Source organism: Dendrobates tinctorius, unplaced genomic scaffold, assembly GCF_039654945.1.
Source record: "Dendrobates tinctorius isolate UK_male_01 unplaced genomic scaffold, ASM3965494v1 ptg000181l, whole genome shotgun sequence".
In the NCBI taxonomy this organism is placed as follows: Eukaryota; Metazoa; Chordata; class Amphibia; order Anura; family Dendrobatidae; genus Dendrobates; species Dendrobates tinctorius.
Window position 1 is genome coordinate 5,690,788 of NW_027361848.1, and position 15,874 is coordinate 5,706,661.

The following is a 15,874-nucleotide window of genomic DNA, read 5'->3' on the forward strand; positions in this document are numbered from 1 at the left end:
GGGAGGGAGGGTAACAGAGGGTGGCAGTGGGATTGGGGTGAAGGAGCAGGTATCTGACAGGAGAAGACCAACTCCTCCGCCATGTTTGCTGGTGGGGCGGGGGGTGTGAGAAAGGTGGAAGCCACCATATGAAAGTGCAGCAGGAGAGGCTGTATCAGAAGGGGTGAGCCAGGTTTCGGTGATGGCGAGGAAGGAAAGTTTGGTAGTAACAAAAAGATCATGGATGTAGGAAAGCTTGTTGCAGACAGAGCGAGCGTTCCACAGAGCTCCTGTTAGTGGGACTGGGGAAGCGGGGGCTGGGTGAATGGGTATAAGGTTGGAGTGGTTACGGAAGGTTGTGATAGAGCGTGGATGGGAGGTAGAAATGACTGTGGGAATGTGGTGAGGAGGACCAGGATTTGGAGAGATATCACCAGCAGTGAGAAGGAGCAGAGAAAGTGTTAACAGGTGGGAGCAGGAGAGGGCATGAGGGGGCTGTCTGTGTTTGGAGACAGAGGATTGTATGTTAAGGAACAGTTTTGAGGAGGCGAGGTGGATGGGGAGGATGGAAGAAGAGATGAACAGTTCCTTACTAGGAGTAGGGATTAGGGGAATTAGCAGAAAGTGACGGATTATTGGGGTGAAAGTGAAAACAAGCAGAAACATTGTTTACAGTGACTGTGTAGTTACCTTCAGTTCCCTTCTGGTTCAATTCTGGTTTTAATTCTAAAATTTATCTTCACACTTCTAGGACACACTTATAGAAATCACTGCAGACTGACATCTATGCTAAGTTGTAAGCAAATGCCGAGCATTATATTCTGACGTTTCAAAAACTACATTAACAAAAGCTCTAGAATAGATTAGATAACTATGTAAAATTATCAACTCATGTAGGTTAGCGTGCTCTGATGGTTCATCTGTGCTACTGAGCAATTTATTAACCATTAACAACTTTTCATTGTCTGTAATGGTGGGATCAAAAAACGATAATCCCACCAACTCTGCATTCAAATAACACAAATGGTTCGAAAATTTGGTCAGGGCTATTTCTGCAATGTTGTTGTCACATTCTTTATAGTCTAACAGACTATGCAAAATACCTAAATCTTAAAATACCTCAATTTGGATTTTTTCAAACTTTGAGCGACGAGCGGCACGGGTTAACGTCGTTTGATCGAGCTGAAATTTTGGCTCTCTCAATATCTGGAAAGGGGAATCGTTTTGTGGGGTCCAGACGAACAAGATTCCAACATTTTTCCCCCACCATATGAGATCCGGTCACCCTAGTGTCCACACATCTAGCAGTAGCCGTGGAGCGTGCCTACGATGATTCTAGATGCCTCGGCACAGCCGGAGAGCTAACTAAGCCTAAAGCAAGAAAGGGGAAATCTAAACTGCCCCGGAGCAGACCCCAAAGGAATAGATAGCCCCCAAACATATATTGTCGGTGAGACAAGATGAAAACACAAACGCAGGCAGAAAAATAGACTGAGCAAACGATGGGGCCCACACTGACTAGACAGGACAGGAAAGACACTGTCTGCAATCACGCAAAAAACCCTGCAAAAAGTCCAACACGTCTGATGCACAAAAAACACTGAAGTTGCACAACTTCGCCCCCACTATATCAGCACTCTGGTATATTCTGAAAGCAAATAAAAAAATATATATAACAGGGGACAAAACAAACTGGCACATGCAGTAACATATGGGCGGTGATTCAGCACAGCCCCAGCCTGAGCTGGCTGTCCTGCACAAATCAGAGATAAACAAAACCAGATCAAATGCAAACAGAATAACAAATGAACCACTTAGCTAAACATGCAGGGAAAGAGCAGGAGACATCAGACCTCAGAAGGGACAGGAGGAAAATCACCAGCAGGGATAGAGGGAGTCATCTGTCTTAAATCCCAATCAGAAACCCCAGTGTTATGAATGGGTCACCGAGGAGGAAAAAACACCACAAGCCAAGTCTCAGAAAACCAGAGAGGTTGGTAACTATGCAGATTGCAGATCCCGGATCTTACCACACAACTAGCAGCAGTCGTGGAGCGTACCTACGATGATCCTAGATGCCTTGTCACAACCGGAGAGCTACATAGACCTAAAGCAGGAAGAGAGGAAAACTAACTGCCCCAGAGCAGACCCCAAAGGAAAGACAGCCCCCCCACATGTATTGACGGTGAAACAAGATGAAAACACAAACAAAGGCAGAGAAAAGGCTGAGCAAATGATGGGGCCTGACTAACTAGAAAGGACAGGAATGGAAAGACACTGTCTGCAATCTGCCAAAAACCCTACCAAAATAATGTCCAACACTTCTGATAGCAAAATTAACCCTGAAGTCACTAGACTTCTCCCACTATATCAGCACTCTGAAATAGGCTGAGACAGAGCAAAAAGAGGCCAATCTAATAAGGGACCAAAAGGCAAATACAGATAAATAGGAGTGGAAATTCAGCACAACCCCAGCAGGGGCTGGAAACTGAATTGACCAACAAGAGCAAGTGTGAACAATAGCAAAAACAAACTTAACTTGAGAAGACTGGAACAGAGCTGAAGTCCAAGACCTGAGAAGCAGACTGAATCACCAGAACCAGGATAGGGCGTCAGCTGTCTTATATCCAGTCTGATACTCCAGAGATCCAATCGTTATCCTCCTCATCAGGTGGCAGATCACTACCAATTAAACCAACCACACTACCACCTGTCACCACCAGAGGGAGAACGGAAGGAGAACTCAACTGGTGGAGCAGAAAATGAGTTCACAACATCCCAGATCTCCAATAGTCTTCCTCATGGCAAGCCTCTGTCAATCAGATCAGCTCCACTACCTCTAGTAACCACCAGAGGGAGTCCAGAAAGAGAACTCGCAACCTCCTCTGTCAATCTGACCAGCTCCACTACCTTCAGTAATCACCAGATGGAAGCCAGAGAGAGAATTCATAACAAGGTTGATAAGAGTATTGGGGTGGCTCAGCTTTGCCAAAACAGAGGGCCGATAGGAAACATCTGGCAAGTCCAATGTGATAAGGTTTGGTTTGGTGGCTCAGTGGTTAACACTGCAGCCTTGCAGCACTGGAGTCCTGGGTTCAAATCCCACCAACATCTGCAAGGAATTTGTACGTTCTCCCCGTGTTTGCGTGGGTTTTCTCCAGGTACTCCGGTTTCTTTCCACATTCCAAAGACATACTGATATGGAATTTAGATTGTGAGCCCCATTGGGGACAGATGATAATGTGTGCAAACTGTAAAGCGCTACAGAATATGTTAGGGCGATATAAAGATTATCATCTGAAAACATAAAACTTAAAGTACCGTCAGCGAAGTTGGGTCCTAAATTTATTGGTTTCGATTCTGAAGTTAGTTAAATCTGGTGGCCTTTAAATTAAGGCTCTGACACTTCGCATCCCAAATGTGTCCTACAAAAATCCCTGTTAAAGCAGTTTGTCCCGTCCGTGTTGTGTGCCTCATCACCAAACCTCCACTGACAGAAACCAGAGGAGGCAGAGTACGAGGTAGAGTACCGTGGATTGTCGGAGGGTCCGAAATTCTCCTTCATTTCTTGTTCTTTGGAGGGGATCCTGAGTTCCGGCTCGTTAAGTGATGGCAGGTCGTTTTGTCCGAGTGTTCCATGGGGGTCCGGTGGCCCCCTAGGAGGACAGTTCTACAGTTCTGGCTGAGCTGTGAGCACGGTGATGGACAGCTCAGCCATCCAATCGGATGCAGTGGAATTCTGAGCTGTGTGTCTTGAGTAACCGTTTAGCCATCCAGTCAGGACCAGGGTTTTACCTGGGGCTTCATCCATGTGTCTCCTGTTCAGAATACTTATCTGGCTATTTAACCAGCTCTCTGCCTTAAATTGCTGCCAATTGTAGCTTTGCTCAAGAGGAGTGTGCTCTTAGTCTTGTATTCGTTTTTTTTGTTGCCTAACCTAGGATTTACTTTTGACGTTGCATTAACCTAGCCTTGTTTGTCATGATACAATACACTCTTGGAATTCTGACCCCAGACTGTGCCTTCCTCTTTTGTCTCAACCCTCTGTCTATAACATTCTCCTGACTTTTGACCTCAGACCTTTTGACTACCCAGCCTGGCAGCTTGTCCATGAGTAGTGGCTAGCATCACAGACTCCTCACAGGCTTAACTAATAATATGCAGTTTAAAATTGTGTATTTCTACTAACCTGTGCACTACAGAACGTCCCCTCGCCAATATCAATGCATTATCAGAATTACAATACAATTTGGATTACAGTATCATATCCTACTAAATTATAATATTTAAAGGGAACCTGTCACCAGCAAAAATGCTATTACCCTGCAGATGTGGGGTTAATCTGCAGGTTGATAGCCTTACTGACCGACCCGATGCCTACACGCAGCCGACTGCTGAGGGGAGAAAATTAACTTTATTCTCCCCGGCAGCATTCTGTTTGAATCATGGGGGTGGCCCCGCTTCAGTAATAATCAATTCTTGCATTAAGACCACCTGTCAGTCAGTGCTGGAGGTGTGGTTACAGCCGTCGCTCTGTATTCTCAGAAAAGTATCTGAACTGGCATGACTAAAACAGAATGCTGCTGGAGAGAATAAAGTTAATTTTCTCCCAGCAGCATTTGGCTACGTGCAGGTGTCGGGCAGGTTAGTAACACTATTAACCTGCAGATAAACCTCATATCTGCATGTGAAGTGTTTTGGTGTGACAGGTTCTCTTTAAAGATATTTGTCTGGTAACTGCAGATACAACCGGATTATAGGTAATATAAAAAGCTGTTTCATGCTTTTAATTTGATTGGATTACAAATTGTGTTATGGAAATAACTATTGCAGGACCACAATAGCGGACTCACTTGGATTATAACAAATGGCAAACTGGATTTTAGCATGGACTAACTAGGATTATATCATTGGATATTATCTGGATAAGAACTTTCCTACAGTTTGGATTATTAGGCCGACGCAAAATACGGTCAGTATTTTACATGCGTAATACGGATGAATGGCCCCTAAACAGTGCTCCGTATGTCATCCGTAATCAAGGTGTGGTCGCGTATTTTGCGCATGTAAGCACCCGTATGTAATCCGTATGGCATTCGTATGGCGAGATTTTCTCGCAGGCTTGCAAAATGGACATATAATGGAGCCCTATGACAGGGTTTCTAACAGAAACGAAAGAATATAGACACATAGAATACATATATGCATTCTATGTGTCTATATCTATTCTTTCGTTTCTTTATTAAACCTGTCAGTGTGAGTTTACTGTATAGCGCACTGAATTGTCGGCATTGCTAAAAGACACCTGGTGCGTATTTCTCGAAAGTCACATGTGTGGTCCGTGTGTAATCCGTATTTTTTGCGCACCCATAGACTTGCATTGGCGTACTACGGCCGTATTCCTCGCCAGTGTGACCCCGGCCTAACAACGGGATTACAAGCAATTTTAACCCCTTTAACATCTGAGACACACATATCCATATGTCCCTGAGACCTGGCACTAATTGACCTGGGACGTATGGAAACGTACTGGCGATTTTGCACACACAGAGGCTGTGTTTGTACGATTGCCGCCGTGTGTCAGCTGATTCTGACAGCTCACAACTGCCACTTAGTGCCAGAAGCGATCCGCTCCTTGGACTTTAACTCCCTAAATGCTTTGATCGAACCCTTTCACAGCATTTTGGGAGCAGGCAGAGGGAAGAAAGATTTAAACAACATCCCCAAACATGAACGGGGATATAGAGGCATTAACACAGTATTAATTAAAATAATTTTATTCAAACATGTTGAAATAATGACACCTAAACAAGGAATCTTCATAGGTAAAAAAACAGAGGTATAGAAAAACCAGGAAAGATATAATGTCATTAGATATATAGTTACACACATAGCAAAAAAGAAATATATGAACATATATTATGTAACTAACAAAAGAATGAAAAGTGCACCGTGCAATTGTGCCACATAATAATCAGTACAAAAAAATTTTTTGAAGAAGTTTTTTTGCAATCAGAATAAGCAATATAAAGTGCACCATGCAACTGCGCTATATGAGGGCCAGTTAATGAAATGCTGTGTATAGTAACTAACAAAACAATGAAAAGTGCACCGTGCAATTGTAGCACATAATAATCAGTACAAAAAAAAAAAATTTTTGAAAGTTTTTTTGCAATCAGAATAAGCAATATAAAGTGCACTGTGCAACTGCGCTATATGAGGGCCAGTTTATGAAATGCAGTGTATATAATACACCATTCCTTGTAATTTCCTGACCAAAATGTATCATACTGCATAAAACAAAAATGGCATGATAAAAATAAAGTGATTCGTGCACTTCTCCAAGAAGCTACCAGCCAAAAATGTTTGATCCAGCAATCATTATATATCACAAACTGATCCAAATGTATTACTCACAGTGAAAAGTTCCTGGTTAACCAGACCACCCGGGCGTACCCCGACAGCACTGTTTCACCAGACCGGCTTCCTCAAACAGGGGCAGAGGGAAGAAAGACCCTCTGCCCTTGGATCCAAGATCCCGTGATTGCCATGGTGACCTGAGCTAGAAAAGTTGCTTGATCATGCTCAGAGCATGATGAAGCAACTTTGTCAGTGTAGCGCTGACAGTTTGCATAGGATAGGGATGCGCCTGCATCTCTTTGCTATACAATCAGTTTGCAAAAAATAAAACTCCCATAGTGGGACAAAGTAACAAAAATTTTTTAAAACAATTGTAAAAAAAAAAAAAAAATATATATACTGTGTATAATATCACTCATAAATATTTTTATGAAGAAAATAGAAAGTACACATATTTGGTATCGCTGCGTCCAGAATGACCCGACCTATAAAACTGTCCAACTAGTTAACCCAGTTAGTGAACACCACACCATAAAAAAATAAAAAGGCAAAAACCAATGCTTTATCACCATAAAAAGTTAAATAAGGTATTTAGATGGAAACCCAGATGTAAGTGCTCAGCGTAGCATGCCCAAACTTTATGTAAAATGTTCCTAACAAAAGCTTCAACTCAATCCACAAAGAAAGCAAGTCCCCACTCGGTTCCGTCATCTGTTAACAGAAATATAGGGGCTGCCACGATACGTGTAGCACAAAGCCTCATGAAAAGCGAAATGGTTCCTCACCCCTCAAAAGAAATTCAGCAAATGCCCCCTCCCTTCTGAGCCCAATTGTACCTAAACTATGTATAGCATCCACATGTTTGGCATTTCTAAAGCGATAAGAGCCCGTCTAACTTACAGGTGCGTGTCAGCATGAGCTGAGCATAAAGTACTGGTCACTATAACGGCAGTTTGCAACTTTCAATCGGCGACATTCATTGCTGCTTGTTTATGGAAAACACCCATGGAGTCAAAATCGTCACTATAGTAGATAATTTCCAAAACAGGGTCACATAAGGGAATTTGCTCTTATAGCACTTAGGGGGCTCTGTATATGGAGTCCGCAAACTATTCTAGGAAAATCTGCGCTCCAGAAGGCAAATAGTACTCCGTCTCTCCGTATGGCTAAGCAGTACTGTACAAACACATAAGGGGTATTGCCACGTTCAGTAAAAATTTTGGGACAAATTATGGCATCATTTTTACCCACTTCTTGTGTGAAAATGTAAAACCTAGGGCTAAAACCAAATTTTGGTGGAAAAAAATATGATTTTTTTTTTCTTCACTGCCCAATGGTATAAAATTCTGTGACACGCCTGTGGTGTTAATATGATCACTGCACTCAGATAAATTTGTTGAGAGGTGTAGCTTGTAAAACGAGTTCAAATATAGGGGGGTTTCTGTTGTTCTGGCACTTCAGGGGCTCTGCCAGTGTGAAATGACACCCTCAAACCATTCCAGCAAAATCTGAACTCCAATATGGTGCTTTTTCCCCTTCTGAGCTTTGCACTGTGCCTTAAAAGTAGTATTCCCCCACATATGGGGTATCAGCGTACTCAGGAGAAATTGCACAACAAGTTGTATGGTACAATACCCTTATAAAAAAGCAAAAAACTGAGGCTAAAAAAACATTTTTTGTGGGGAAACTGTTTTTTTTAAATTATTTTCACGGCTCAACGTTATAAACTTCCGTGAAGCACCAGTTCAATGTGCTCACCACACATCTAGATAAGTTCCCTGAGGGGTCTAGTTTCCAAAGTAGTGTCACTTGTGGAGGAGGGGGTGTGTTTCACTGTTTAGGCACATCAGTGGCTCTCCAAACGTGACAGTGTCCGCTAATTGTTCCAGCATCTTTTGCATTAAAAAAAATGGCGCTCCTTAACTTCTGAGCTCTGCCATGAGCCCAAACAGTGGTGGCTACATATGGGGTATAGGCATGCTCAGGAGAAATTGCACAACAAATTTTGGGGTGCAGTTTTTAAAATGGTGTCACTTTTGGGTAATTTCTATCATATAGACCCTTCAATGTCACTTCAAAAGTGATGTGGTCCCTAAAAAAATGGTTTTGTAAATTTTGCTGGAAAAGTGAGAAATCGCTGTTCAACTTTTAACACTTATAATTTCCTAACAAAAAAAATGTTTCAAAATTTGTGCAGATGTAAAGTAGACATGTGGGAAATGTTATTTATTAACTATTTTGTGATCCGATTTAACCCCTTCACACCACAGCCCTTTTTGCATAGGTTTATTTATTTTACTCACTTATATAACGCCATTAATTCCACAGCGCTTTACAGACATTATCATCCCTGTCCCCAATGGAGCTCACAATCTGAAATCCCTATCAGTATGTCTTTAGAAGGTGGTCAGAAACCAAAGTATCTGGAGGAAACACACCAAACATGGGGAGAACATACAAATGCCTTGCAGATGTTGTCCTTGGTGGGATTTGAACCCAGGACCCCAGCACTGCAAGGCTGCAGTGCTAACCAATGAGCCACTGTGCCACCCATAGTTTGTTTTTTTATTTAAATGGTGAAAAAAAAAATAAAATTTTGATTTAAAAAATTGACTAATTTTCTAAGACTTGTAGCGTCTCCAGTTTTCGTGATCTGGGGCAGGGTGAGGGATTATTTTTTGCGTGCCAAACTGACGTTTTTTCTTTTTTTCCTCTACGTCGTTTAAACTCTGCTTCCTGGATCACTCTGGCTGATCAGCTGTTCGGCTCCGCAGCTGTGTCACTGTAACAACACATGCATGGAAAGCCCATCAAACAGGCTCTCCATGCATGTGTTATGACTGTCACAGCTGCGGAACCAAACAGCAGTTTTAGGTATCAGAGAACAGGTGAGTGACATGCAACATGTAGGTGGCTGCCACATTAGGCTAGTTTCACATTTGCGCTTCAGGGTGCAGCGATGGCCTGCACACGGCCGCCGCTAAGCCCCACTCCCTCCGATAGCTCCGCCTCCGGGCGCATGACGCTGCATGCGTCCCCTATCTTTATCACTGACGCAGGCCGTGCGCAGTATGCGTTTTGGCGGTGCCTGCGTCCTTTTGACGGTGCGCCGACCAGCGTCAAACGCAACCTGTTGCAATTTGGTTCCGCTCGGCGCACCATCAAAAGGACGCAGGCGCCGCCAAACGCATACTGCGCACGGCCTGCGTCCTCAGTGATAAAGATAGGGGACGCATGACGCATGCAGCGTCATGCGCCCGGAGGCGGAGCTATTGGAGGGGGCGCTGCAGGGGGCGGGGCTTAGCGGCAGCCGTGCGCAGGCCGTCGCTGCGCCCTGAAACGCAAATGTGAAACTAGCCTTAATCACTATTGGGTCCAGGAGAGCATAAAACTCCCTGTACAAGTACACCTAGAAACTCCATATGGTAGAAATGGTTGTATACTAGAGGGTACATCAACTGTTAGGCCGGGGTCACACTAACCGACGCAAAATACGGTCAGTATTTTACATGCGTAATACGGATGACAGACCCCTAAATAGTGCTCCGTATGTCATCCGTAATCAAGGTGTGGTCGTGTATTTTGCGCATGTCAGCATCCGTATGGCGAGATTTTCTCGCAGGCTTGCAAAATGGACATATAATGGAGCCCTATGACAGGGTTTATAACAGAAACCAAAGACACATATATATATATGCATTCTATGTGTATACATCTATTCTTTCGTTTCTTTATTAAACCTGTCAGTGTGAGTTTACTGTATAGCGCACTGAATTGACGGCTTTTCTAAAAGACACCTGGTGCGTATTTCTCGCAAGTCACATGTGTGGTCCGTATTTTTTGCGCACCCATAGACTTGCATTGGCGTACTACGGCCGTAGTACGCTGACAATCGCAGCATTCTGCGATTGGCACGGACCGTAGAATACAGATGAGAAATATACGGCTGGTGCGAGGTACCCCATAGAGAATCATTGGTCCGTGTCTAATGCGTGTTTTTAGCGCCTCTCACTCGGCCGTATTCCTCGCCAGTGTGACCCCGGCCTTAGTCTACCAGATCTACCTACTCCAACATCTATAGATTGTGCATTTAGCAACTTTCTCACCCCTAGGTTTTGTTAAGGTTCAGATTAAAGGGTATCCACCCTATACAAGGCCCATCAGGATGCAGAGTCAGATGTATGTCTCTTATGCATCCATTTTTAAAGGGCAATGTGGGGGATCCTAGCACGACAAAAGACCACCTCCCGATGCGTTTCTTCCCTCACTGGGATTCATCAGAGGATCCAGTAGTCTGGTAAGGAAGTCCATACCTTCATCTCCCAAACAAAACATGAGGGAGAAAGTTCTATTATCTATGTATAAGACTATACATAGATAATAGATATATAGATAATAGATATAGTATGAAAATATGGGACATGATACTCACCTTGGTTTTACAGTAGCTGCATGTCATAAAAAAAAAAAATACACAAATCAAAATTTATCTCCACCATACCGGTCCTACTGAATAAATGCACAATCTATAGACATTGGAGTAGGTAGATCTTTGTGAACTAAAGGGCCTGTCACACTAAGCGATATCACTAGCAATATCGCTATAACTTGTGACGTTATAGCGATATTGCTAGCGATATCGCTGTGTGTGATACTTACCTACGACCCGCTCCCCCGCTGGTTATCGCTGATCGCGCGAGAACGTCCAGGACTGTTTCTCGTCGTCAGCTTCCTGCGGCGCTTCCTGTGGAGAGACAAGCGACGAGCGTGGAGCCAGGCGGGAGGACGCAGGATCGCCTAGTGTGACAGGTAAGTAGCGACCCCCGTCCCCAGCGATGTCGCTGGTGAGATCTGCCTGTGTGGCAGCTCACTAGCGACCACTTAGCGATGCACCAGCGATCCTGACAGCGTCATATCGCTGGTGCATCGCTAAGTGTGACAGTACCTTAACAGTTGATGTACAATCTGGTATACAACCTCTTATCTCTATCATATGGAGTTTCTGTACTTGTACAGGGGGTTTTATGCTCTCCTGGACCCAATAGTGGTTAATGTGGCTGCCACCTATATGGTGCATATCACTCACCTGTTCTTTGATACCTATGCCATAACCTATAATAGGAAATTAGGGGGGGTTTTTCTCATAGTTTTTTTTTCATAAGGCCTTCTTGGCGGTAGTGACAACACCAAGCAAGTAACTTGTTTTAACCATCTGAATTTCGCCATTCGGGTTTGTTATATGTTGTGTGCCTATTTGTGCACTTTTACATTGATTAGCACATTAGAAGTTATGTTTAAATCCCCATACTGCTATACCTATCACTGCTAAGATAACCCCTTATTGATCTAAAATGTTTAGCCTTGATAAAATAAAACCTATACTCCCCCCCTCCCATGCCGATGCGGTTCCAGCGATGTCAGTACGCGTGCTCCCTGGGGGTCTTGTGCGGCTGTGACACATAGTGCCCGGCGCCCAATCAGCGCTGGTGTTACTGATCCCACCTTTGGAGAATTCGAACATCAGGAGAAAGTGAGAGAGCAGCCGCAGCACAGATTTCTTCATGGTCAATTCGTCCGAAGGCAGGGTCAGTGAAACCATTGATGATTGGGCACCATGTGTCATACAACCGCACGAGAGCGGGACCGCGAGTGGCGACAAGGGAGGGGAGTATAGCCTTTTTCAAAAATTTTATTGGGGCCAAACATTTTGATTGAGGAAGGGGTTGTCCTTGTAGCGGATAACCCGTTTAAAAAACAAAACAAAAAAAAACACCTACAGTGATAAACCTATTCCGATAACGGCAAACATTACCCTAAGGGTGTGTCCACATGCTGTGGATTCTGCTGCGGTTCCGCAGCAGATTTGGCCGCTGCGGATCCGCAGCAGTTTTTGCTGCTGTGTACAGTACCATAATATCCTATGGATATTGAAATCCGCAGTGCAGACGGTGCGGATTTTTCTGCGGTTTAGAAACACATCAATTCTTTCTGCGGATTCCGCTGCGGTTTGCCATCTCCTCCATTGTGGCGATGAAAAACCGCAAGGCAAAACCGCAGAGCAATCCGCAGGTCTTTTGACCTGCAGATTTACCTGCATATTTTACAAAATCCGCGCTGCCAAATCCGCACCCCATTACGCAGCGTGTGCACGTAGCCTAAAGGTTTACAACATGATAAAAGGAGCAGTCTCAGTGGTTAGCACTGCAGCTTGGCAGTGCTGGGGTCCTGGGTTCAAATCCCACCAAGGACAAGATCTACAAGGAGTTTGTATGTTCTCCCCGTGTTTGCGTGGGTTTCCTCCCACATTCCAAAGACATACTGATAGGGAATTTAGATTGTGAGCCCCAATGGATACGGTGTCAATAATGTCTGAAAAGCGCTGTGGAATTAATGGCGCTATACGAATGAGTAAAATAAATTCCCTAAGCGTCTTCTGCTTCCATAATGGGCGTATTTGGCCCCTGACAGAGACGTGTGCACAGACCCTATGGCTAAGTTCACACGTAGCGGAGCTCTCGCGGAAATTACCGCGAGAGTTCCGGAATTCCATTCCGCGGGAAAATCGCATTTTAAATTCCTGCGATTTTCCCGCGGAAAAACTAGCTTTTTGCAAGCGTAATTAGCTTGCAGAATTGCTAGCGTTTTCCAAGCGATCTGGAGCATCGCTTGGAGAACTGATTGACAGGTTGGTCACACTCGTTAGTGTTTGACAAGTGTGACCAACTTTTTACTACTGAGGCCGCCTATGCAGCATCAGTAGTAAAAGATTATAATAATAAAAAAAAAAAAAAAAATGGTGTTATTCTTACCTTCCGACGTCCCGCGCAGCCTTCCCGCCTCTCTCCATGCTCTCGTTCCCAGTAATCCTTTGCGAGCGATGACGTCTGTTCTCGAGGGACCGCGAGACTTCGCGATCCCGCGAGAACGGACGCCATCGAGGGCATTTTCGCAAAGGATTACTGGGAACGAGAGCGTGGAGAGAGGCGGGAAGGCTGCGCGGGACGCCGGAAGAATAACAATATTTTTTATTTTAAATTCTATTTTTTACAGGGATATGGTACCCAAAGCCCGGAGGACAGTCTCCTCTCCTCCGGACCGTGGGTACCATCCGCAATTGTTCTGCTTACTTTTCGCATGGTGTGCACAGCCACATGCAGGAAGTAAGCGGAAAAATGCATTCCTATGGGTGTGGGATCACCGCGACTCCGCAAATTAATGAGCATGCTGCGGTTTTTACCACAAAGCGATTCCGCCGCGATAAATACCCCAGCATTAGCACAGCATTGCGGAATCCCATAGGAATGCATGGGATGCTTATTTTTCGCGGCAAAACCGCCGCGGAAACGCAAAAAAAAGCCAATTGTGAACTCAGCCTAAATGTGAAGCCTGCCATGACGACCACCACATGAGCCGCGGACACTCCCGACCCGCACTGTGACCTCTCTCACACTTCTGAGCTTCACTTTGGTATCCACAAAACACAATCCGTAACGTAAGTAAGAAACAGGCACCAGAAAGTGCCCGGAGAGCCCCAACACGAGGCCGAGTCCCGTCAGCTGCCACTCCCGGTTGTAAACGGCGCCAAAAACGTCTGCTGGCCATGTGAGCAGGGAAGGCGAGTGAGAGTCCTAACATGCCACACTCACCACAGGAGAGCCAACAGTCCCCCCTCTGAGGCGCGCGCCGCACACTCTGTCCTGTCAGAGCCAGGAAGTCGTACTATACAGAGGGGGAGGACGCGGAAGTGGCCGCTCACACTGAGGGAGACAGCAGGAAACGGCGAGGCAGGCACTCCACCAGACATGCCCTGCCTGACACTGATAGACTGGAGACCTGCCCTGTGCTCCATTACAAAGCACATAGCTCAGCAATCCCTCACGTATGACCGCGAGTAGCGCCATTATTATGTAACGAGATTGTACTGCGCCGATCAGCAGCCGCACCTCCGATTGCGCCGTCAAGCGTCAGACTATGAGAATAACGCACTTTATACCACGTGACTTTCACCTCGGCGCTCAGGACCGCTATAATGTCAGCTACTTACACAGCACCATCTACTGGCGGGTTTTAGTTCTAGGGCTCAGTCGTTCCTATGAAAAATAGAGTGAATTCGTTGTTCCCGTTAATGTTTCCTTTTTTTGTTTAAGTGTTAACAATTTCCTGTAAAATCAATTTTTACTTATAAAAGGATTGGTATACTACCTTAGAGAGATGCGTTTCGTATTTGAACCGTGCATACAGCAGTGGCTAGGCTATGGAGCATAGTTTACAGCGGAGACTATATACCTTGACCCCACATGCGGGAAGGCCTCCTTCAGATGTCAGTGTGTCTTTAGGCCTCTTTCACACTTCAGTCTTTTGACGTCAGTCGAAATCCGACTTTTTGGAAAAAAATGGATGGTTTTTTTTTTTTGGTGGAATCCATTTTTTTCCCATTGACTAACAGCAGCAGATTGTGACGGATGGTCGTCCGTTGCATCCGTTTTTTGATGGATCCATTGTAATTTAAGCGTCCGCCGTCTGCAGTAGACGGACAACGTAACGTTTTTTTCAGCGGCGGAACCGCTTTTTTAAACTGAGCATGCCCGGAAGATTTTTCCATTCATACAATTTAACCCTAGAAGCTGTTCTGGAACAGACAAAAATCTCTCTCTCTATTTCTCTCTCTCTTTTTCCAGAGTTCTATTCCTTTAAATTTCATACACTGGCGGCTGCAGCGGATCCATCCAAAAAATAGATCCGGGGCATCCGTTTTTTGCAAAGTGGAAACGGATCCGTTTTTTCACACTTTGACGGTTTGGAACTGACGTCAAGAGACTGAAGTGTGAAAGAGGCCTCACTCACGTGGATCTTCACACGTCAGTGTCTTCCCACAGACCGTGTGTCAGTGAGCAAAACAAGCTGACATGTCTGTGCTTTACCGGCAACACGGGCCACAAAATGATGATGCACTGATTACATCCGTGTTTTATCACTGATACATACCGACGCCTGGGAAAAAGTAGTATGGTTAGCGCTGTTCCTGGGCGCTTAAGGCAGCTCTAATCATTATCGCCTGGTCTCCCTCAGATCAGCGTGACCATGCGACACTGATGGGAGTTGTATTCAGCACCGTGTTTGTACAGTTGTGGCCAAAAGTATTGACACCCCTGCAATTCTGTCAGATAATACTCAGTTTCTTCCTGAAAATGATTGCAAACACAAATTCTTTGGTATTATTATCTTCATTTAATTTGTCTTAAATGAAAAAACACAAAAGAGAATGAAGCAAAAAGCAAAACATTGATCATTTCACACAAAACTCCAAAAATGGGCCAGACAAAAGTATTGGCACCCTCAGCCTAATACTTGGTTGCACAACCTTTAGCCAAAATAAGCCTAGTTTCACATTAGCGTTTTTTTGCGCAGCGCATCGGGCGCATAAAAAACGCAAAGAAAAACGCAAAACAAACGCGTGTTGTTTTAACGTCATGCGCACGCGGATGCGTAAAAAAAACGCAGCGTTGTTTGCGTTTTACATGCGTTTTTGCATGCG

The 15,874-nt window shown here is 44.7% G+C and overlaps 1 protein-coding gene across 1 annotated transcript in view; it reads right to left on the reverse strand.

Annotated features, from left to right (window-relative positions):
* Positions 1–14,177, reverse strand: part of CUNH6orf120 (chromosome unknown C6orf120 homolog) — a 73,492-nt gene extending 59,315 nt beyond the window's left edge. Inside the window, exon 1 of the mRNA XM_073551859.1 lies at positions 13,986–14,177. Coding sequence (XP_073407960.1) covers positions 13,986–14,143 — 158 coding nt within the window. The 5' untranslated portion in view covers positions 14,144–14,177. The remainder of the gene's footprint in view (positions 1–13,985) is intronic.
* Between the last annotated feature and the right edge of the window lie 1,697 nt (positions 14,178–15,874).